The 25,427-nt window shown below is 45.4% G+C and overlaps 1 protein-coding gene across 6 annotated transcripts in view; it reads right to left on the bottom strand.

Moving 5' to 3' along the window:
• Mcc (MCC regulator of WNT signaling pathway) overlaps nucleotides 1-25,427 on the bottom strand; it is a 389,841-nt gene that overhangs the window by 87,891 nt on the left and 276,523 nt on the right. For all 6 annotated transcript variants that reach the window (XM_040741852.1, XM_040741851.1, XM_005069154.4 and 3 more), the window contains 2 exons: nucleotides 14,069-14,182; nucleotides 1,151-1,293 (listed from right to left, as the gene is read on the bottom strand). In XM_040741852.1, the coding sequence (XP_040597786.1) occupies nucleotides 1,151-1,293; nucleotides 14,069-14,182 (257 nt within the window). The remainder of the gene's footprint in view (nucleotides 1-1,150; nucleotides 1,294-14,068; nucleotides 14,183-25,427) is intronic.

Below are 25,427 nucleotides of genomic sequence, written 5' to 3'. Positions count from 1 at the left end.
TGCTCCATTGAGCTCTTTAAAATCTACTAGAACCATATCTTTGGGCTAAAATCTTTTCTTTGCTCATGTATTTCTACCCCACAATCACTGTGTAGACCAGGATACAATTTTAAAACCTTAAGGTTCTAAATCGGAATATGAAATTTATTGTGTGGTTCCAAGTCAGTGTAAAATTTTCCATGGTTTTGCCCAGAAAACAGATGCCCGTCAGCACCCTCACCAGGAAGCCCCATCATTACTACGACTCTCAGAGTTGGAACAAAATCCATCTAAAGTCTTTTGTGAGCCAGAACTTCTCCAGGGAGAATTCAGAGCAGCTGCCTCTGAGATTCCTTCAATTATGGCACATGCAAATGCCTCGTGAACACAGCAGCCTTTGTCCAGGAACGCAGCTATTAACCACTGATCTCTCTGCATGGGATGCTCCCCTCCATCACAGTGAGCTCCTCAGCCAATCTTCCTGAACCAAGGGCAGATGCAGGGAGCGGAGCACTGTGTGCCGCAGACTCAGGAGCCAAATGGACCGATAAGCCAGGGAAGCAGAGACCTTGACAGGCATCTTCAGGGAAAGAAAACTAATCAAAACCGAGTCCCAGCTCCAAATCTGTCTCTGCTGAAAGTAAGGTCTCCATGAGCATTTCTTTTACACCTGCCTTTCTCACCAGTAAACTTTCTTCCCAGTGAAGGGATGGGTCAAGCCTTGCCTTATGTATCTGGTAAGAGGATAAGTGTCACCATTGACATACAACCTTGGGATAAACTCAATATATTAACAGATCATCTAGAATCCCACATAACACTTAGCTGTAAGCCACATCCGTGAGTCTCAGAAGCCCTAAGGGAGGCAGGAAGTCTGGAGTAGACCTGGTGAACAATGGAGGCAGGAAGGACATCAAACTGATCTCTGTCTAGGACAGAGTGGCACCCACCTAAAACTCATTAACAAAGCATTTCACTTGATTGCTGATTCTATAGCCTTAGCAATAAGCTGGGGGTCACAACTCCCACCCTGTCTACCTGCCAGGGTGCTTGTGAGGATCACAATCAAAGGGGACAACAGAGATCAAGGCATATGGCTGACACTATGACTCATGGGGTGCTTCAGCTCCAGCACACCCAGGACAAGCAGAGCTGGATGGAGCAGCCATACCTGATGGTGGTGCCTTGCAGGCGGTCTATCTTCTTGTTGAGCTCTGCAATGATGCTGTGGAGTTCTGTGATGCGCTCCTCATAGCGAAGTGTCGTGCGCTCCTGGACGTCTTCATGCTCTCTCATGAGGTGTGACTGCTCACACTAGGACCAAGAACACAGGGCAGAAGACGGACATGTGGATGTGTCGATGTACCTTGTGAAGAATGATTCTGCATATTATGGCTTCAACGCTGGCATGCCCCAAATAAGATACTCACCTGATGCAACCTCACACTAACCCTTGCAGCCCCAATTAAATTTTACAGTGCCTCGGGAGGAGACAGGGTTTTGCCTTTCTAATACTCCTTCATTCCATCTCTGCAGAGTCCCTGTTCGCTTCTAACCAAGAACTTAACCTAACGGACATGAGGCCATCAGATTCTGAATCTTGAGTAAATGCCTGTAAGTAATGCACCTAAGTCTGCAGAGCTGACACATCCACAGTCTTGAAGGGCAGTCCCTCACTTCCCTCCACCAGTTTTCATTTTCCATCGTACAATTCAGTTACTTTTCAACCCCAAGCACTAAGTGGCATAACGGGTGTTTTGGTGGGGGTGGGGGGACTCATTTGTGCTATCCAATATCCTTCTTCCAAACTATAAACTCCCAGAAGGCAGACACTAGATATCCCATTATATATCCCTAGCCACCTCCCCCGCCCTGGTGGCATATGGCCCAGCTCACTGTGGGTGATCTAGAAGTGTTATGAAATGAGTAAATGGCAATGTGTCGCAGCCATGAAGGCTACTTTATAGAAATAATGACAAAAGAGGCCTGGAAGCTTCCCTGTGTCTATGTCCTGATGGAGTAAAGAATCAGTGCATGCTATGAAAATACATTTGCAGAGGGAATTTAAACCATAAGGAACCAGTCCCCAGTTAGTTCTCTCTGCCCTCCTCAATTCCCCTTAGGCAGTGGCAGCTGATCTCATTTACATAACAAAACATCCTAAGTGATGGAACAAGCTCTGGCCTTGTCTGCTCCACTCAGCAGTTATTAATTTCCTGTCCAGCAGGGAAATTTTAATTTTACTTTCACCATGGTTTTCCGAATGCCAAGAGCCATATGTGTTCTCCAGTCAACTCTGCAGGTGTACATTTTCAGGCCCATGGCAGGGAAAGGGTAAGGTAAGGCTTCTCACCCACTACCTCCTACACCCTCCCTCCCCAAGTCTGCTACATTTCCAATGCTATCACCCAGGGCAGGGACCCGGGGACCCTCAGAAGTCTGGAAACACTCTGGTGGGCAAGCAAGGTCTTTGGAAGCTACCATAGACCTTCACAGGAGAGCTGCTTTCAGAAGAACACTGATGTAAATGACTGTGTTCCACGATAACCTCCACTTCAAGTGAAGCCACTGGAGTCAGTGGGTCCAGAGGGAAGGGCATGGCCACTTCTAAGAGGCTGGAGACATTGTTCAGTGACTCTGGGTTTAATCCCTAGCACCCAAGAAAGCCACGCCTAAGTGGAAACTTTCCTAAGCAAAGCAATCTCTTTCGGTGCATTTTAGAACTTTTCCATCCACAATCCACTATCTTTAGAAGAGAAGTCCACAAAATGTTATTATGTCAAAGCCAGATTTGGTGGCTGAATCCACAGCTTCTGTCTTTCTCTGAAACATCTACAGGTAGACTACTGTTCCTCTTGGTTCCCAAGGGGGCATCATGAGCTCTTGCTGCTGCTCTTTAGCTCCACCCCCAAATAGTGTGTGGTGTATTCACACACCCATAGAATACTCACTCTCGTGAAGATTGAGCAGAAAATGATGGCGGGACGGTGCCAGTCTCTGCTTTGAATGCTGCCACATGCTGGCTTTCAACATCCAATTTGCTAGACAGAGTTTTCTGTGCGATGTTCCCCACACATGCTGAATGAGCTGCCATGCTCCCACCATCCCTCCCTCGTTCTCCCTTTTCCTCAGTCTTTACGGAACAGCAGGCCACTCTCACCACCTAGGCCGGGCAGAGACTGCAGAACCCCATCGACAATGAAGAGGTTTGGAGTTTAGATGAGGAAAGGGCACGGAAGTGACTTGGATGCCAGCACAAGACAATACAGGTATTCCCGCAGCCTGCTCGGCCCACTCTGAACAAAGATCCAGTGGGGACAGTGGGGATTCGGAGATACCAGATGGAGAGGGAGAGTGTGACATGTGGTACTGAATCACCTTTGCCCCTGGTGCTGGCTGAAAAGTCTGCCTGGGGGGCTGTGCAGGAGGGATAGACTACAGGAAGCCTAAACTCAGTCAGGGACAGCACTTGCAGCTAAAAGGAGGACAGTCAGGGGAAACAACCCTTCTAGCTGAGGGCAAAGATGTTCAGCTCACAACCCTCATGTTCCCCTAAGCGCGCTTTTCTAAAGCACTAGGAAGCCTCTTCAATTTAGCGGTTCCTTTCACAAGGACCAGATATCTCTGGGTTGCCCCAAATGTCTAAGAGACTGTGTGGCCCTCGGGGGAAGGAGCTGTGACAAGAGCTTTGACGGGACCTGTGGTCACTGTAGTCAAATGGACTAGAGGAGTCCTGGAGTTTTCTGAGAATAAGAAACACGGACACAAGCAGGTGGGGAGAAAAGGTGTAGCCTGCTGCTTCAGCCCCTGTGCGGCACGGCCATCCAGGAGTCTTCCAGGTTGTTAAATCACCTAGTTGTTCACGATCATCTGAGGTGATTGATTACAATCGACAACTCAGAATGCGGTCTCTCCTTTATCTCTGATTTTTTTTTTTTTTACTTTTTTATTTGTTAGTCTAGCCAGCCGTCTGGTTTAGCTTTCGAGAGTCAGCTCTTTGTCTCAAGGGTCCTTTGTGTATTCTTACGTTCAGGTTCACTTATTTCTGGCGTGATCTTATTTCTTTCCTTCTAACTTTAGGTTCAGTTTGTTCTGGCTTTTTTAGCATCCTGAGATGCAGTGAGAGGTTTGAGATTTCCCTTTTTAAAATATAGGCATAACTTATCATAAGCATTCTATTTAACGCTGTTTTCTCTATGCCCCCAAAAGCTTCAATACATTGTATGCTCATTTTCATTTGTTTGAAAAACAAGTTTCAAAATGATTTTCAATTTTTCAGTTGTTCATTTATATATATTTTTATACCATCGAAAGATCCACTCAGGTTTTCATAAATCCATTCACATAACTCTTTTTCAAACGGTGTCTCTGTCTTTCCCACAGTTAGTGTCTGTGGGGCTCTACTGGAAGATAAATACTAGCAACCTGCCTTTAATCCCAGCACTCGGGAGGCAGAGGCAGGCGGATCTCTGTGAGTTTGAGGCCGGGCTGGACCGATAGCCTCCGAAACAATACAGAGAAACCCTGTCTTGTTAAAAACAAAAACAAAAACAAAAAAATACTAGCAACCCTACTGCAATGGCCAGCAGGGCCTTCACCAATGCTTTGTGTACTGTTGACTCTGTGTACAAAGTGCGGCTGTGCTTTCCTTCCCCCTTGAAGCTCATGTAGGCCCTTGGAACTTGTTTTGGCCAATGAGATGGGGGAATACACGCCATTTTGTCATTAAAGAACTCTTGTAGGATTTACCTCGGCCTTCTCCGGATAATGGTGAATCTCAACATTCCAGATGAGATGTGGCTAATAAACTTGGGTCTAGATGAGGTATGTGAACACACATACACATACACACACCCCTACCTCCTTGAGCTCCTAGTAAGATATCTGGTATCTAGAATTGCTTGTTATTACTGCATACCCTGACTGATCAAATAATTTTGAATATGGGAAAACAAACTAATACAAAATGACTGTTTTATTTATCATAACCCAGGTAACAGGCAAAAACTGCTAAAAAACAAACAACCCTCTCACCAAAAAAACAAAAAAAAAACCTTTTAATTCTGTTTAACTGGTAATATCCATAAACTCCCTTCCCTCCGTCTTCCTCTCCAAGCTTCTCATGTGCACTAATAAACATCAGGAAATATTACACCTGACTGTACCAAACATGAGGTACAAAACCTGGACATCTCCAACCTCACCCCTAAAGAGGACAGATGCACCCAAGTGCACACAGTGTGTGCATCCCGGGATTGCCGGCTTCTGTAGGCAGCTCCAGCTACATGTCAATCATTCAGTGATTACTTATTTAACAGCAGCTAGGAGTAACAAGAGCTTCTCATTGGACCTTTACCATCTGGTTATTATTGTTTTCTTTGCTTTGCCATACACAAATGCCTGCTGCATTTCCAATGAAAAAGGCAAAAATAGCTTGAAACAATGTGCCTCTGCTTTTTCCCCATTACTGCAGTAATTGCATCTTGGGCTCTCCCTGCCATTCTAAATTCAATTTCTGACTGATGCTACCAGCGTAGCAAAGCCAGAAAGCCCGTGGCTGTGGCGCCTTGCCTTCACATTTCTAGAGGTCAGTATCACAGGGAGTCTGGATTTTCCCTATAGTTACAGGCTTTCAGTTTGTGATTAAATATTAGAGTGTTCTGTTTACCTGGACTTTTTTTTTTTAATCTGGCACTTGATATATATCCTGAGCTCCTTTTCAAGGCTTTAACACTATCATGATGAGGGAAGAATGAAAACACCTGTAGATACCTGCATCTAGTCGTATAAACTGCCAAAGTTGCCTAAGTACAATAATGCTTAGTATAAAGGAACACCAGGGCCAGCGACATGGTAAAGGTGCTAAACCTGAGGGCTGGAGTTCCATCCCTGAGAGCCACGTGATGGAAGGAGAGAACCAAGTCCGGCAAGTCCTCCTGTGGCCTCCACAGGTAGTATGTGTGTGTACAAACACACATATGAAAAAAACATGGCAAAAATTAAAGAAAAACCAGCAAAAGCATCATTTCAACTGCTGAGAATAAAATGCTTTAGGCACATCTCTGCTAGCAGTGTCATCCCAAATAAAGCCTTGAGACAGACCTGTCTGGGAAGACCGGGCCTGTTGGAAAAGCCTGTGCAGTGTGGTGACACTGAGGGGCTTCATGGTTTTGGTGATGTTCTGCAATGGGTTTTAGCTTACTCCACAGAGGCCACCGATCCTTAATCATTTGTCTCAACTGTCAAACCTAAGAGCATTATCAACTGGCTTCTTGAAAAATGCAATGCCCACTAATGTGTTAACCCTCTCCGCCATCCTGGAAAAGGGGTCAGCACCTCTCCCGTATAAAACCTGGCAAGAAGCGATGCTACTTTCTCGGGGTCGCAACTAACAGTACTCAGATTCTGATTCTACGTCCTGCCGCAGTCTCCTCAGAGGAAGGGGTGGGGAGAGTGAGCAGGCCAGCAAAGGGGGGGACAGACTCAAATGTCATGGAGGAGCACAGAGCTGCAGCAGTCGCCATCTCCGCACAGAATGCTATTCAGGGCAGGGGAGCTAAGAAACAAAGAAACTGCCTGCAAACGACATCGTCATCTCAGCAAGGAAGAAAAGCACATGAAGGAAAACACTCTATTCCATTCCATTGAAACTGCATGTTTCTTTCTTGAAAGCCAGGGTGTGACAGCCCAGGAGGCTGGCTTCCAGAGGACAGAGAGCTTTGAAACAGGAAGTGCTCCATCCCACCGCACACGTGAATGTGGGTACACATGTAAGCGCAGGTCTGTGCACCCGCTCCGTTAGAAGAGTAGGGATGTGTCCCTTGTATTATGCTGCAGCAGTTTGTTGCACAGCAGCAGAAAATTAATACAAGAATTCTGGCTTCCCCATCTTATTGATATTGGCTCCTCACTGAGCATTTCACTTCCATTCCAACGACTATTCCTGAAGTTCCATCTGGGATCGATCTAACTGTTCTGACTTAGCAAATCTACCTTTATTCAACCAGTTCCAGTGTTATCAATAATATTGGATAAACGATGGAGTTCTTCTGGTGATCCCCAATTAAAGTAAGCCCATTTACTGTTTACAATTTTGTTTCATCATGGCTCTGTAATATTTGGAAATGGTAAAACTTCCTCCAGCCCAACAACAAATTTGAGAAGCAGAGAAAGCTTCAAATATACATCATTTACCCAGGCATGCTTCAAGGGAGCACAGCCCCGTCAGCTCATTGTATTTAGCTTTTCTAGAATCAGTCCATCTTTGTAAGGGAATTAGGATAGCTAGGCAGGCATTTTGCTACATTCTCTTTCCTAGATCTTAGGGGTTTGTTTTTATAATTGGAAGGCATCTCTCTAAGTGCATAAGGTGACTTTTAAGACTGGTGTACCAATACAAACACAAACTGGCCGTAGGACGTGATTGGTATTATCAGGGCATCATCAAAAGCTGTTATGTGAGAATGCTGAAACAAAAATAAGCTCCAAAGGAGCTAAGCGACCCTGATAAGGCATCAGAAGGTTTCTGCTGTCTTTTTACTATCCCCTGAACAAACGCTTTGCCTTTGCAGACATAACCCTAATAGATATCGTGCTGGTCCTGCTTTAAGGTTCAAGACTGCAGGGCTTGCCCGCTCTAAGCTGAAATCATGTGCGATTTTCTTTAAAAACAATAAAAGCTGGAGAGGTGGAAGAGTGGTTAAAGGCTTCTGCTTGTATTTGTGTGTGCTCACAGAGAGAGAGGGGGGAGGGAAGGAGGGAGGAGAGAAAGAAAAATGGGGGGACATCTTACCAATAATAACAACTAACAGTGACAGGCTTTGGATAAGTACAAGTTGGAGATCACAGTTATTTAATATCATTTTACTTAACCCAAAAATAGCACTTTCTGCTCAAAAAAACTTGCTCTGATAAGGCATTTAGAAAGTCTTAATTCAGCAGAGATCACTGGAAATACCTTAGTGGTGTTATTCTTTCTAAATCAAAGGGGTCGTACTTTATATAAAATTTTCATCTAAGTGAAAAAAACCAAAAACCAATAAATAAATAAATAAATAAATAAATAAATAAATAAATAAGTCGTGCAGAGAGTCGTGGAGTGAGGAAGTCGCCCTAGCGGCCATGCTCAGCGGCTCGCCTGACCTTGGGCATGGGACAGGTTCCTCTGCCTGGCTGCCAGTCAAACGTGAAAGCACTGACTGAGCTTAAGACCAACCAGTCTTCCCCTTTCGCCTTCCCTGAGATGGTGAGACATGAGAGTTCCCTAAAACTTTCCAAGGCCTTCTAGCATGGCGTCTACAACAAAACAACAACAAAAGTTTCCCTATCTGTAGAGTGAGGCCTTTTCCTTGCCAGCCACTTTGGTTTTTACCCACCAGTTGCCTGGGCTCTGCTGCATTGTAGTTCCCAAATAACACACAAGACGCTGTATTAATTATGAAGCTGTTGGCCTTCCTTGTTTTATACTGGCTAGCTCTGACTTAAGTAATTACCCCATAATTGTTATTCTAAGTATTTCTCTTACTGGAGAAAAGGTCTGGACTTCTTACCCCTATGGCAACTACATCTTGACTCCCTGTGTTTCTCCTACCCAGAGTCCTCCTAGACTCCTAGTCCTACCTATCTCGCTTCCCTATTGGCCAACAGTGCTTTATTGACATATACACAGGAATTCCCCATCACCTATCTGTACTTTTTTCTCAATGGTTTCCTTTCTGACTACAAAGGTAATATAATAGTGATAGGATACACTTGAAAAATAGCCATGTAAAGCCAGGCACGGTGGCAAAGGCCAGTAATCCCAGGACTTAAAACACGAGGCAGGAGGATTGCCTCAAGATGCAGCCCCACCTGGGCTCTTAGACAAATAACCCCCACACACACGTCATCATGCATGATGCACGACTGAACTGCTACTTTCCTTGGAGAAGTGAGGCTCGCAGTTGGGGCTGTGTGCACGTTAGGCAAGCAGCCCACCTCTGAGGTTCACCACAGACCTTTATTCACCCCTTGAGACAAAGGCTCATTAAGTACTCCAGGCTGGTCTTGAGCTCACCCTGTGTGTAGCTCAAGGAAACACTGAACTCAATTCGCCTATCTCATCCTCCCAAATAGCTAGGATTACAAGTCTGCACCACCCCAAGCCTAGCAAGTTGAAATTTTAAAATTGCTTTCTTAAAAATAAGCTTGCATTGAATCACCACATTAAAAAATAAACTGAGCATGTATTTACACAGCAGCTTAAAATCCTGGACTTAGTGTCCCTATGAAACAAGACATAAGCAGGTAAGAATGAACCAGCGTCATTGGTAGATCTGGGTGGTGTCCATGTTGGCAAAATCAGAATTGACTCTAATAAGTGGAAAATTTCAATAGGTGTTCATAGGAAAAGCCTGAAGGCCAACTGGAGGAAACAAGTAGACTCAGGAGGGTTGTGCTGATGCTGATGTGAGGTGTGAAAGGCCCATCACAAGGTGTGAAGGGCCAAGGCAGTCTACTCCCTGTGAATTGTAAAGACTGGTTCCCAAAGTTCCCATCTACAGCAACACACACACACACACACACACACACACACACACACACACACACCCTCAGGACAGCATCCAAACAGATCAGGATGGGAATGATAGAGGAAAAGAAAAGATCCAGACATAAATGAAAAAGAGCAGAAAGCCAGGTAGGTCAAGAAGAGGCTGTCATAAGTGCTACGGTCTTAAATTGCCTTCATAAACCCTAAAAGTCCAAGGGGGTGTGTGTATAGAGATGGCTCTCAGCAGCCACAAGTGTAGACTGCTCTTGCAAAAGAGCCCAGTTTGGTCCCCAGCACCTACATCAGGAAGTTTGTCACTGTCTGTAACTCCACCTCCAGGGGATCTGACATCCTTTGCTGGTCTGTGTGTGTGCACACATCACACACACACACACACACAATCACACACAGACACACTTTAAAAAATAAACCTTTAAAAGTAAACAAATAAAACTTCAAGGGGATTATGCTTTCACATCACATCAAAGCAAAACCTAGAAAAATATTGAGGTTAACTCCTGTACAAGAAAAAAAAAGACAGCTCAATATTCTTCCCATTAACTACAGAAATACTGCACACAATGAATTAATGTACCCCTCACACACAGAGAAAAACCAAACAGTCTGTTCTAAAATCAATGCAAGATCTAAGAAACAGGTATGAGGCAGAAATGAGCACAATTCACAATCAGAAAATGTCAGAGATGAGGTGACAGAGCTCAGCACAGAATTAGAAATATATATTGTTTTTGGAATGGATATTAAGCCCAAAAGCATAGAAGAGGAATAGAAAACAGAGACAAAATACATGGAAAGAGACAACCAAAGGGCTTGAGGCAATGGAATAACTAAAGATGGGCAATGAAACAACATATAAACGATGGAGAAATCTAAGCCAGGAAATAAAACTAATAGTCACATAATTTATTTAAAAATTCCCCAAAATAGGGACTGGGGAGATGGCTCAGTTGTTAGGATCACTAACTGCTGGGCCAGAAGTCAGAGTATTCCCAGTACCACGTAACGGCTCACAACCATCTGCCATTCTAGTCCCAGGGCCTCCAATCCTCTGCTGTCACCTCAGGTACTGGGCATACACTTAGTGCACATACACACACACAGGCCAAACATACAATAAAAATTCACTTCCATAAAATAAAAACTCAAATACAACCAAAAGAATACACAGCAAACATGAGATTATCAAACGAAAAGGATGAAGACTAAATCCAGTACAACTATGAGAAGGGGGAAGGAAAGCAGAATTGATTGAAGGAAGGAAGGAAGCAGATGAAAGGAAAGAAACCCGTGAATGTGTCTAGGGCACTGGCTCCCAGCTTCCCCAACTCTGGCTGTGACCCTTTAATACAGTTCATGTTGTGGCGACCCCAGCCATAAAATTACTTTTATTGCTACTTCATAACTGTAATTTTGATGTTGTTATGAATTGTAATATGAATATCTGATACGGAAGATATCTGATATGTTACGCTCAAGGGGCATGAGTCACAACCCACAGGTTGAGAACCACCGATCTAGCTAGAGTAAGAGCTTTGAGAACGTAAGGAAGGTGTGTCCCCATCATGTGTCATGGCAGCTTCCCACGCCTGACACAGCAAGACATCAGCACCTTCGAGGAGGAAGGCATGAGCTGCAGGCCTCAAGTGCAGCAACCTGACTCCCAGGAGGACAGGTACAGTCATAGTGTTATCGGTACTCAAGAGCTCTGGGAGAATTATTTCCATGAGTCCACTCAAAGGGATCTAATTATAAATTGGAGGACACTCACATAAAAAAAAAAAAAAAAAAAAAAAAACAGACCCGGGGGGATATTACTTGCAAATGCTTAAGTGACTTAAAGAGAAAGCATTTGAAGAATTTCCCACTATGTTAGCTACAGTTCCGAGACTGTATATAATGGGGAATAAAGCAAAGGAATGGTTAGGAACATTTGAATTCTAATATCCCTATAGATGAAACAAGTGGGATTTTAAAACTGGACTTAAGCAAGCACATGGCACAGTCTGAATTTGCAATGGAGGGACAAACTTGAGCTCCCGAGACATTTCATCTTCAACTTTACACATAATAAAGTACATACATATGCACACTGGTTAATAAAAATAGCTTTCTGACTCTGTCCACAAAAGAGGGCCAATACAATGAGCAACCGAGAAGCAACAGGCGTCCTGGATGCAATGGCCTGGAAATACTGCCTGCTGGGGAAAACCGGCTGCTTTGAGAACAGCCGCTTCTAGTTTGGGGGGCATGAAAATGTACTCTGGGTGTCTGCAGTGGCTTTTCAGTACATGCACAAGACTCATAAGCAAGCTGAGGCCCTGCCTGGCTAAAAATAGCACCGCTGCAGCTTTTATAAGGAAAATAATTAAAATTCAAATTCAAGATTGAAATTCAAATATATTTAAATGCGCAAGTTCGTAATGGTATTAACAAACAAGAGAGCACTTTCAGAGAATCGCGGCGAGTCAGCAGGCCCTCCTGACAAAGGTTAAATAAATGGCAGGGTTCAGGTGCTTGCTTTATGCTTCCCCCTTGAGGTACATAGCGTTTGAACAAACAGCAGGTGGGAAACTTCCCAGTAAAAGCATCTGCAGCCGCAACCTTGGGATAATTCAACTAAAATGTCATGTGTTTCAAGTCCTAATGAAGTAATGCACCCAGACCAGTAGTTCTCCACCTGGGGGTCATGACCCCTTTGCGGGATCAAAGAACGCTTTCACAGGGGTAGCACGTCAGGGATCCATTATGACAGATATTTACATGGCCATTCATAAAAGTAGCAAAATTACAGTTATGAAATAGCAGCAAAATAATGTTATGGTTTGGGGGGGTCACCGCAGCATTGGGAAGACTGAGGACCATTGGCCTAGACATTCCATTGTCAACAGCTGCTAACATCCAAGAAAGATCAGCAACAGGGTAGGAGATGACGGCTTTGCTGGTGAAAGGACACGTCTTACAGTTTTATCAAGGGGAGGGGCTGTGAATCTGAGCTCACATCTGGACGGCAGGAGAGGCAGGATTGGTTGAACTGCACCATGAGTGTGCAGTCACCGACATACAGCTGTGGTTAACCAGGTGCCACGGCCAAGCTAAAAAAATCACTATTAAAAAGCAAACAAGGCGTGGAGAACCCGTCTTTATATTCTAAGTACTTAAAGGAAGCACCCACTTTTTAAGTGAGTGAGATTAGATCTTAATAGCATTCAGCTGTAAGGAAAAAAATGAAATTTGCAGGAAAATGGATGAACTTGAAAATTAATCAAGGTCACCCAAATATAGAAAGACAAAAAAGCCTCCATATGTTCTCCCTCAAATGCAGAACCTAGGTGATAATACATGAATATAGGTAAGCAGGTGTGTGTGTGTGTGTGTGGTAGAGAGAGGGGGAGGAGAGGAGAGAGAGAGAGAGAGAGAGAGAGAGAGAGAGAGAGAGAGAGAGAGAGAGAGAGAGAGAGAGAGAGAGCATTTAGAAAGGACACAGAACAGAGGCTACTATGATGGGGCAAGGAAGTACAAAATGCAGACAAAGGGTGCACAAATCATGAATGAGTATATAAAGGGATTTCTTTCTAGTTGAAGTTCCATCATAGATTTCTCATGTGGTGATAAGTGAATAGAAACATAGTTACTATTGGAAGGGTAAAACCAAGGTTTTGTTTTTGTTTTTGTTTTTGTTTTTTAACGAGACAGGGTTTCTCTGTATTGTTTCGGAGGCTATCGGTCCAGCCCGGCCTCGAACTCACAGAGATCTGCCTGCCTCTGCCTCCCGAGTGCTGGGATTAAAGGTGTGCGCCACCACCGCCCGGCTAAAACCAAGGTTTTAATATGACCATTCTAGCTACCTAGAAGTTCGCTGAGTACTGGAGTCTGGGAATGGGAAAGTGTTTGAGTGAGTTCCCTAAACTGACTATATCTTCATTTCATGTGGATTCATTAGAATAAAGTGATTTTTTATTAAAAAATTAAACCCTTCCATCTTGAGTGATAAACTGTAAAGAATCAAGACGTATCAGTACAAAAGTCATCACAGAAGTTAACTTCAGGAAGGGAAGTGTAGCGATTAAACGGGGACAGAGGGAGGTGTTGAGTGGCAGGTGATTCTGTTTCCTGACCATGTGCTGACTACCGCTACATTTCCAATGTGACAGCAGTAGGAGGCGGGCCTTAGGGGAAATGATAAAAGAGGGTGGAGCTCTCAAGAATAGGATTAGTGCCCTGATACAGAGAGAGACGGGAGATAGCTTTATTCTCTCCAGCATCTGGGTACCCAGTGGGGGAGCTAGCCTCACCACAGACCGAACTGCCAGGTGCCATGATGTTCAGCATCCATAACACAGAAAGATGTCAGCTGTTTAAGCCATCGAGTCTACACTGGGGTTTGCTTTGCTTTGTTTCTAGCAGCCCACCTAGAACCTTTGTTCATTAAATTGACATTTTTTTGTTGAAATTCACACACACACACACACACACACACACACACTGATTTACTGTTAAACAAAGAAGTTAGACAAACAAACACCCATCCAGGTCCCTTACCTGTGCCTTGGCCAACTTCTTTTCCAGAAGGTCCCGTTCCCGCTCTGTTTGCTGCAGGCGCTTGTTGAGCTCTACTATGTCTCCCTTGAGTGATGCCAGGGCTGCCAAGTGGAGCTGTGGAGGCAGAAGGAAAGGGACCCACAGTTAGGCAAGCTCATTTCCTTCCCTCCCTCCTTTGATGAGCACAGCCATGTAGGAAAAAAAAAAATCTATCACCCCAAAGGGGACACTTCCGAGAATGGAAGTGCTGTAATCTCAGGAACAACACATGTGAGTCAGGGTCTTCATGAGATGGCTATACAGTCACCCCAGACATAGCGGGGAAAGCCATTCCTGTGTGGGGTAGAATCAGAATTACATGACAAATTCAGGGTAGAGAGCACAGCTCTTTATTTTAAGGGCTTTCCCTGAGGTAAGTGTGAGAGTCACAGCTCGAGCGGGACTGCCTAATTCAACATAGAGCACAAAGACTGCAGTCAGCAGGAGGCTGAGGCAGGAGGATCAGAAGTTCGAAACCAGCCCAGACCACATAAGGAAATCCTGTCTAAAACAAAACAAGTTAAAAAGGAAAGGAAACAAAAGCTTTCGGGGGGGGGGCGACAACTGGGGGTAGGACGTAGCTCAGTCGTGGAGCTCTTGCTTAACTTGTAGGTGGCTTGATGTCCCCATCCCTCAGCACAAAGAAACGGAGAGCTGGTTTTGAGTTGGCTCTTCTTCCAGCTGACCTGCTGAGGTTTTTGCTCCTAACTCCTTCCTCATTGCCACCAAACAGCCTCGACTGATTGGGCAGGTGCTTCTTCTAAGCTAATAGACTCGCTGAGACACACCATCAGAATCCTTAGGTTATGCCGTGCTCCACAGAACACACCTGCATCCCCCCCTGACACTATTCCCCAGCCATCTGGCTCAGGTTCATGGAAGCTGAAAAGGAAGTTCTTTCGGCGGATTTAAAGAGGGGGAGAACTAAGCGTTATGATCAGAATCTGAACAACTTTGCATTCTGAATACAGAATTTGGCTGCATAGGCTCCTGCCCCAGCCCAGCCTTCTGTGGCTCTCCAGGCCAGAGACGGGTGGACTACAAAACACATTCGCCACACCTATCTCTGCACCCACCCCAGGGAGCTTTTGCCTGCCCGGGTACTGCAGATACCTGCTTTCCCCCTCTGCACCCCAGGGAGTCCAGGTGGCTCACCCCTATGCCCCATGGTGCTCTGCACCTAGAAATGGAATTGTAACAGATGCTCCCTCTCAGAGGTGCTCTGCAGCTTCCCCTAGGACTTAATATGAGTTGAGACCAAAACCAGATGTGTTCTTTGAGGAAGGCATGGCATGACAGCACACAGTTCAAAGCTCAAGATCACTGGCATTTTAGCTTTAGAAGACCACCCTCCCTGTACCCTGCTCAGATGTGTCGGAGGTGGCAGTGGCTTCAAAGCACTTGTGTTCCTTCGACTCCAACAGCAGTGTGACTAACTTAATTGCACACAGGCTACAAACCAACAGATCAATCGCTGATTTGAAACCAGGAACGCTTGCAATTTAAAAAGGAAATGCCAAGCAATCTGGTGGTATTTGCGTCTGGTGTAGGGCTAGGGCCCCTCAGAAAAGGTCACTCTGCTTTTCAGTTACAAGGTTTATGTGATGGTTTCTCAGCACAAATACCACTGTGCTCCCACTATACAATCTTCTTGAGATGTGTTTTGTTTAGAGTATGGTGAAGAGAAAGAGTCAGTCCCTTCCATGGCTGGGGCTGTGGCCTTAGTCCTGCAGCATCGGCATTGGTATGCTACCTGATCAGGTGTTCCTGGGAGAATATACACCACCCAATCCTGGTGAGGATCATCAAACACCAGGACCTGACACGTGCTTTAAGAGACATGTAGTTGGTTGTTGGTTTTTTACTCCTCCTTACTCTGGCTTTTTTGGGGGACCTGACATTCAGCTTCCAAATAAACCACCACAGTCTTATTCTTTGTTACAATCGCCCAGCCTTAGCTTGCTTCTAGCCAGCGTTTTTTTTTTTCTTATATTATCCCATCTATCCTTTGCCGCTGGGCTTTTATCATTCTCTATTTCTGTATACTTTACTTCTTTCTCCATAGTTTGTTGTGTAGTGGGGCAGCTGACCCCCAATGTCCTCCTCTCCTTATTCTATCTTATTCCTTCTCTCCCCCCAGATTTCTCCATTTATTCTCCCTGCCTGCCTGCCTTCCTGCCCCGCCAATCTTTCCTCATGCCTCGCTGTTGGCAGTTCAGCTCTTTATTAGACCATTCAGGTGTTTCCGACAGGCAAAGTAGCATAAAAGAATGAAACACATCTTTGCATCATTAAACAAAATGTTCCATAGCATAAACAAATGTAACACGTCTTAAAATAACATTCTGCAACGCACACAGGCATAGACATGAAGATCTCAACTGAGAGCCTGGTTAGCTTCTCCCTATTTCACTCTCTCACATCTGGGGTTGTCTGCAAGGCTTGGGAGGATGAAAAGGCAAAGCTGGCACAGAATATTGCAGACCCTCTCCTCAACATCTCAAACTATGTCACATAGGCAGACACACAGAGTAGCTACTTCCACCATAGCCACACCAGAAGGGTCCAAAATAGGATCATACTGTTGATGGGACTGCCGGGATGGGTACCAAAACAGTCTTTGGCCCTTGGCTCTCTGGACCACAGCATGTGCACAGGGCACTTCTGTGCTCCTCCAATGGAAGATAGCTCTCAATGAAGGGCACAGACAGGTCACAAAGAGTCTCCGGACTCTGATGGTAGCCTCTACAGACAAAAAAAGGAAGGTACATAAATGTTTTCTACACACTGAGATCTATCTGTCTGTCTATCTACCTATCTACCTTACATGCTTCAAAATTAACATTTGTGATAACTACTAACTCTGCGAGCCATACTTCACACTTGTGTGCCGTGAGCACAAGATGGCTGAGAGCAAGGGCAGGACCCATAGTGCTCAGCTGGGGCAACTGTAAGACTGAGTCACTTTCTTAAGGCTCCAGAGGGTGCCTGGCACCCCAAAACACAGCTCAGCGTCCTGCTATATACAAGACTGCACATGTCAGTAATCTGAGTTTTTCATGGATAAAAATTGTATTTAAAATAACTATACAAGCATGATGATTACAGAAATGAGATTCAATTAAAAGAATAAAGTGGAAAGGACATTCTAAAGGACATCCAGTAGGCTCTAAATTGTTTTCAATACTTTTAATTCAATGAATATTTTTAAAGGGAGTTATTTATATATTAAGGAAACAATAAAAAGACCAGCAAGAGCATAGTAACTGAAACAGGTTGTTTTCTTTCCTACCTGGCCCTTTCAATGGAAAGACAGAATAAAACATGTTTATTGTTGACCATTTCTCAGTGGAGGCACAGAAGGCAAGGCTGCCAACAGAGGGCGCCCTCCTTACCCCCCACATCCCTAAGGAGCTCTCAACACAAGTGCATGCCTCTTTGCTGGTCAAGTTTAAAGTTACCAGGGACAGAGGGGCTTCTCGGATTGAGTCATTTGTAGGCCACAGAGAAGCTTCAACACGGTAGGTGCTGGCACAGTCAAAGTAATGTAGGATTCTGCCAAGTCCCAAGGCTTTGAATGTTAAGCCTCTTATCTCTCTCTTCAATCATTTTTAACCATTTTATTTATTTACTTATTATTATCTTATCATCATCATCAAAGGTCAGAGGAAAACGTTGAGGATTTAGTCTTCTCTTTCCACTGTGGGTTCTGGAGACAGAACTTGAGGTTTCAGGTTTGTGTGGCAGGTGCTTTATTTACCTGCTGGGCCATCTCAATAGTCCTATCCGTGAAACTGTCACAGAGAGCTTATACAAAGTTTATGTGGAACCTTGTCACTGTCTATAAACATTCAGATTTAGGTATACAGGTGACAGATGCATACCATGTTTCTAGGGATAAAGGTCCCCAGTTCCCTGGGTTGTTCATAAGCTAGCTTCACTCCGTGCTGTGTGCTTCCAAATGCAACTATACCACCTGGACATTTGGCAACAGACAAGGTAATTGTCAAGCTGGGCAGTTGTTATTTTTGGATGGTCTGTTCCTCGAGTGAAACTGCACTATGGAACTAGTCTTAAGGACGAGCCACCTTCGCCCCTGACAGCTAAGGTGTTCGGCTCCACGGCCCAAGTGAGGACCAGACAGACTCTCCTGGAGGTTTTCCCATGCTGAGCAGATATTCAGCCCCTCACATTATCAGGAGACAGAGGGCTCCATAGTCTGTCACACGCCCTTGGGATCCAGCAGCCCTACCTGTGAGAGTGGCCTCTGGCAGCACTTACCACCCTTCCGCTATTACTAACAACAAAGTGGCAAACACGGTCTGCTCTGCTGCACTAAGCTCCCATTCTCTGATACGCCACATTGTGATTGCCACCACCATCCAGGGCTTGTGTCTAGGCTGTTAAAGTCTACCTCCGTCACTTGGCTCATCCTTCTGAGACTGGGACCTTTCAACAGTCCAGTCATCAAAGGGCCAAGGGCTCCAGCAACTTGGCAGAGATGGAGGACTGTATCACGTGAAGCGTTTCTTTTCAGTATGGGTACCGCTAGGCGCCTCCTACCGCAGTGCTGGTCATCCTGCAAGTTGGGTGAGCTTATCCATGGTGTGCTTTGAGGGTAGTGTCCTTCCTCCTGGCCTTGCTTGGGTCAGGAGATGCTTGTGTGAGCCATGTCATGCACTGCCAGGGTGCCCCTGCTTCTGTCTCACTGATGGATAAGGGAATATATGTCACTGTGGTTGGTTTAATAAAGAAGCTGACTGGCCAATAGCTGAACAGTTAGGCAGGAGAAGCCAGACTAGGAGAATGCTGGGAGGAAGAAGGATGGAGTCTGGAGTCGCCCTCAGATGCAGAGGGAACAGGAGATGAACGTACCAGGCTAATGAAGGTACCACTACATAAGTGATATGGGTTAACTTAAAATGTAAGAGCAAGTTAGTAATAAGCCTGCGCTATTGGCTGAGCATTTATAATTAATATATAAGTCTCTGTTATCAGTTATTTGGGAGCAGGTGGTCAGGAAAGGGAAACTTCCACATACAAATTTCTATTCTGTCCTCATTCTGACCCTAGTCCTCCATATAATGACACACATTTTGATCTTACATTTGATGGAAGTCAATAGGTAATGCCAACTCTTTCTTTCAAACAGTGGCCTCTTCATTCCTGGGCAAGAGACAAGTGCTTGGATGGACACACAATGCTGGCAGGCTGTTCTATTTCCAGACTTCATCGGATTCCACCAAACACACTGCATACAGCATCTCATAATTGTAGATGGAGGCTTCTATTCTGCCTTTTCCCGTTGCCCTTCAGCCCCAAATAAACACACAGAGTCTTACATTAATTACACTCTGTTTGGCTGATGGCTCAGGCTTCTTACTGGCTAGCTCTCTCTTAATTAACCCATAGCTATTAATCTATGTATTTATAAGGCCTTATCTTACTGGAGAAGGTTCCAGCATGTTATTCCTTCAACAGGATGGCATCTCTCTCAAGACCTCTTTCTGCCTCCTCTCCCCAGAATTCTCCTCCTCTGGTAGCCCCGCCTGTACTTCCTACCTGGCTACTGGCCAGTCAGTGTTTTAGTCATCCACCAATAAGAGAAACATATGTACAGAAGGACGTCCCCCATCGTTTATCCCCACGTGATAATGCTGAGAGGCAGACTTATCCTTCACTGAACACTGAGGGAATACAAGTGTGGGGGAGCAGCCCAAGGGCAGATAGTAGAGGAACCCTAGCTTCAAGTCTATCCACTGTGTGCCTGGCAGAATCTCCAGACTCAACGTGTCACTGCTCTCTTGCCTTTGGGACACCTAAACATGAATGTATGTGGTTGGGTAGAGAAGAGTTATCTGTACTGGGGGCAGAGAGTCAAGATCTCCGCGGCACCCTCAGGCAGGGAGGTAAAGGTAAGCCTTTCAGCCGTAGTGATGGGACACTTAGCTGGGTATGGATTTGTGTCTCTCCCCACCTTTTCTAATGCTCTTGTTTCAAGTCACTGAGGAAGGGTTTGTACTGCTATGTCTCTAAGACTCCTGCAGGCTTTAACCTTGTGCACGAACACCTTGTGTGTCCTATCTCTGTGGGTACTGAATGACCGCATATGTCCCAGCTGTCCTTGCAGAGAGCAGGGACAAGTGCATAGGGAAGCAGCTTCATTCAGCCACCCCTCTTAGACCCTCCACCCTGCAGGAGCTCTAGTTCAGACAGGCAAAGAGCAAAATCCCTGGCACAAGGACAGTGCTCTCTGCCAGATGGATACTATCAGGCCCATTTGGTGCCTTCCTATTTGCTGCTAGGACTCCAGCTAGGGGCACCTGCTGTGTCATATTCTGATAAAGGCTGTTTGGTCTTGAAACTTAAAACTCATTAAGCATCATCTACAAGATTGCACACTGTATGCAAATCACTTTCTGCTGCCCTTGGTCAACTCAGGAAGCAGTAGCTTTGTCTCTTTTCAATTTCTACTGACAGGCAAATGACCTCTGAGTTACTTTTAGAACCTAAGCTGAAATTCAGTTCTCAGAAAGTCCCTTCAACATGAAAGCACCAGGACACCGTTAGGTAAGGGGGTATTTATTACACAGCTGATGGTGCCAAGTCACCAATCCAAGGTCCGGGTGACACCTGTGAATGCAGGTACAAGAGTGTCCCCAGATCTCTTGTAAAGCCCCTTCCTTACAAACAGCTGTGTTTCTTAAATGCTACCTGTGAATAATGGCTATTGTGACCATTAGATATTAAAATATAAAAAAATCTGAGCAGTAGGATGTATATATTTAAAGGTACTATGTAATACTGTAACTATTAAATATTAGTAATTTCCTACGGCATACATTTTGACTTCTTTAATTTTCATGACAACACAAAATTAAGTGGTATAAAAGACTTTTGGAGAAACATTCAGACAAAATAAAGACACTGCAGTAGACTGGCTGTCCCTGCTTACATTTCAAGGTGGCTGCACCCTAGTGACACATCACGGGGGAGGGGGGCGGAGGGGGGATGGAGATACAACAATTAAGCCCAGCTAATCAGGGAGCATGACTATCTCAGGACACACTAAAAATGGATGTGATCCCTGGGGCAGGAAACCCCCCGCAGAGAACCGCATCAACACGAGTAACAGAGTTCCTCAACAAGGACTGCATTGTTCATAAATTTTTACATCGATCCAATTTAGCAGGTATTGAATTCCCCATTCTAGAGAAAACCGACTACTTTTAATGGTGCAACAGTCAATAAACTCCACAGATCAGAATAGGCCAATGTAATTTTACAGCCACGGTTGAAGCACTCTGTAGAAACTTGGTTTTTGTGAAACAAGAACAGTGTCTTTCCCCAAGGAAAAGGTCTGGAGAGCACGTGTCTGTACATCTGCGCGCACACACACACACACAGGACTTCATATGCAGCTTGAGGTACATGCTTCCACACTCTCACTCAGTTAAAGTCAGCAGGCATAGCGGCAATATTGACTCTTCAAGGATTCAGGACAATTATTGCTAAAGGAATTCCCAGCTTCTTAAAGATCTCTTAATGTTCGTTATTTCATTTAAATAAAATACTTGTCAAGGGCTTGCTGCCAAGACACGCTCCTATTCCAGTCAAGGCACAGGCAAGCCCTGGCTGGTTTGACCTCCCCCAGGCATGCTGACTGCTGGGCTGCTTCCCAGCTCCCAGGTACAGCTAATCCAAAGCCATTGGCCATGGGAGAGGAGACAGACTTCAACTCCTAGCTGGCTCTTGACGGGGCCTTGCTGACAGCTTCAGACACAGCGAGTGGATAGAAAAGGGCTTAGGGTTCCAATCTTCTCTAATCCCAAGTGACTGTGACCTAGTCAGTATCAGCCCACCTAGATCACCTTCATCTAGGAACAGGAAGAAGAGGGGGAAGAGTGGAGTGTGGGCAAATAATCAGAAAGGCAGAATAATGTATGAGGTCATACAAAAGCCCATCCGTGGGGAAGGAAACTTTTACCTTTTGAAGCCTCACTCTTCTCATCTGTAAAGTGGGGACTGTGCTCAAGCAGGCTGAGCTCTGAGGACTGATCAGAATGCTGCAGGCAAAATTCATGACACACAAAGCCAGCCGCCAAAGAGTTAATGGCATGACTGTGACCACTATGGTCATCACGGTCATGTGACTACTGTTATGTTTTTTAAATCTCCTAAAAGGTGTTAAGATAAAATTGGTAGGTGACTGTGCTGTCTCTCAGTTTACACAATCCCTGATTAATCGATCAAAGTGACTCTCACACAGGGACCTACATCACACTAGTCACAGCAATCCGTTCTTGGTCTTTCAACACACGGGATGCAACCAGCAGCTCCCTGTCCTGATCAGGCCATAGGGAGGCAGGAAGGCACAGAGAAGCACAATAGTCCTTGACAGCCTGGGAAGAGAAGTCACCCCACCACGCCCAGGCCACACCCCACTTCCTGCTCCCTCCTGTCCTTCAGTGGGAGCTGCTCAAAACATACACAGTAACCTCAAAATGGACTAACACATAGCATCTCAAGGGCAAAAAGAGAAAACAGTTTACTGTAATCCAGGGCATGAGCTTCTGCTCATGATGGTAAAGACAAAGGGGTGAGCTGAATGAATTGTGTGACAGGCATGGGGTGCAAGGTTGTCACACAGACACACGCAAATGCACCCGTGTGCGCATGCACCCACTTGTGCATTACTAGGAACACACATACCCCATAATTTGGATTGTTTTTTCCTACAGGAATGGCACACCCCTTTAATTCTTTTGACTATCTCCACTTACCCACCACTGACCACTAGGGACAAGTTTTCCCTCCACCACACACATTTTCTAGCGTTTTATTATTTTTTTCACAGCACTTGATAGTATCTGACACTATGAATTTGGTCTGGTTTTTGTTTTGGGTAAATGATTTTGTCATGAGGCAGAAATGTCAGGAACCTGGGAAACAGCCAGTGTACAAGGGGACAACATTTATTCAATGAATAAATTAAGCAAAAGAATTAAAAGCCAAAGGAAGAACATACATTCTCCTTACCCACATTACCTACAAATCGTATCCACCACACATGGGTGGCTGACAGTTTTATTTTCCTGGTACAAATATACTTAATGTAGCTTGTGTGAAATAGTATGTTTAATATAGAACACTTGTTTGCTCAAAATATCTACTTGTAAGTCTGGGATAAAAGGTTCCAAAATGCAAGCAGCATTCCTAGGCTTCCTCTGTGTGGTGTTCAGGTAGTTTTTTCATGTTCCCCTCTCCCCCTCCTGAGCATGTTTTTTTTTTTTCTTGTTCCTGTTTACAAAGCATTCTGGAGAATATAAATAAGTCTATATGTAAGCAGTGATCTCTGTACAGTATACCCAGAGAGATAAAATCCCTCCAGTAAGCTTTTATGGTCTTACCTTGAGGATGCCTGAAGAAGGGAGAGGCTATGATGCCATACGGGCAGGTAATGGCAGCCTCAACTGTAGCCAGACAAGTGGTGTCTACCTGGAAGCCATCTGCTCTTGCAAGTGAGCCAAGCACCCCCCAAAGCAGGTATCCCCAACACCACCACCATCCGCCAGCACCCGCCTGCCCAGGGCCTGTGTGCTTCTCAATCCCTTGCCAAATGACCAAGCAGTTAGAGCTGCAATGCAGGGCGATGGAGCCACAGAAGAGTGTGGTCTGTGTCTGGCTAGACAGCATTCCAGCCCCTTTGCTGTAAGGAGTGCTCCTCCTGCGAAGCCAGCCTGTCCTCCCGCTTTGTGTCTAGAAACCACAGCACGATGGCATGCAACAGCTCAGCATTATTTTAACTCACAGCGCAGAGTCCTCCTTTCCCCCCCTGCTTACATTTTATCATTTACAGCCTTGCCAGGGTGCACTCTCGCAAAATGATCCCCCTCTTCCTCTGAGTTCCCAGGCCAACTCTGAAGTTAACAGAGTATAGTAGGCATAGGAGCAGACCTCACGGACTACAGGTGAGGCAGCAAAAGATAGAGGGAGGTGTCCTAAACCCGTGTTCTTCTGTGAGGGCACGCCCCAAATGCCCTGAGGAGAGCAGCGTGGTAAGAGCCCACAGTGGTAGGCTCAGGAAAGGAGCATCCCTTTGGGCACACAGATGCATCTGTTCTCTCTGACTTCCCCCCTAGGATGGCGAAGTCCTGCATTCTTGCCTAGAGCAGCAGCAGTCAGCAAACACAAGCAAGCTCCCTCCAGACCCGTGTCCACCATGGTGACAGAGCCTCACACAAGATGCTTGTCCCCCACGCAGTTTTGGAAATGGCGTTGCTTTTCTCCACTCACACAGGCTCATCTGCGATCTAAAACGCTCCTGTAGTTATACAGACGACCATGACAATAACAAAAAGCACAGGGGATGGGCCGGGGCAGGGCGGGGCAAGGGGGGCTGTGTAGCCTCTGAAGCTCACAAACCCTAGCCTGACTGTTAGACAAAACCTGCCCTAGGAAGAGAGGGGCTGCCCTCCTTGATTTTCTTGCCAGGACTACCCTGCCCACTGTCACCTCCTCATAGACACAGCACTAGAATGAATGCAAAGGGTCCCCAGAGCTGCTTCAGTTTGTTTACAGAGAACAGGAAAAAAACTAAAGCATTCTAGATCACTCTGGGCTGTCTGGAAATCAGATATTCCCAACCTAGTCATAAAGACAGCAAACGAAAGTCTGAGGGTAGCAGTGGAAAGAAATGTTGCAGCTACCACAACTAACTAGGAAAAGGACTCAAATTGTTCAAAGAGAGCCTCACTCTGAAGAAATTCTCACTGTCAGTCACTAGACACAGGACATGACACAGCAGCTGGAGAGTTTTGGTCTGATACTCAGGAGGAGCCTCTTCTGACCCAAAGAGTTACCATGGGACAAAGTTCTGAGACGCTAATTATGAAGCAGTGTTAGTGAAATTACGGTTTACGTGCAAAGCTCACTCCAAGACAGATAAGTGGGTTGTGAGCCAGAAGCCTGTGGGTGAGTCTGCTTGTCCACCTCAGTGCAGAGTGAGCACACACAGCACGAAGCTTCACCCTGGGCTCCAAGCAAAGCTTAACAAGGCTGAAAGAGATTATTTGGCTCCAAGGGAGGGAGGACAAATTAGTACTAGCTAGCTGGCGAGCACAGGACGCCCTCCAAGTACCAGCAGCCTCTGCGGCAACTGATGATGGGTGTACATTTCAGCATGAAGGCTTCAGGCTTCACTCAGCGTCTTTCCTGGCAGGGAAGCTACGTCTCAGAAGGTAGGCAGAGCTATGGAACTACTCTCCTGGAAAACCTGTATAGACCGGGGTGGATCTCTTTTCCCTGAGCTCATGTGGGT

The sequence above is a fragment of the Mesocricetus auratus genome, unplaced genomic scaffold (genome assembly GCF_017639785.1).
Source record: "Mesocricetus auratus isolate SY011 unplaced genomic scaffold, BCM_Maur_2.0 Super-Scaffold_6730, whole genome shotgun sequence".
Taxonomy (NCBI): Eukaryota; Metazoa; Chordata; class Mammalia; order Rodentia; family Cricetidae; genus Mesocricetus; species Mesocricetus auratus.
This window is presented reverse-complemented; position numbering and strand designations above follow the sequence as displayed.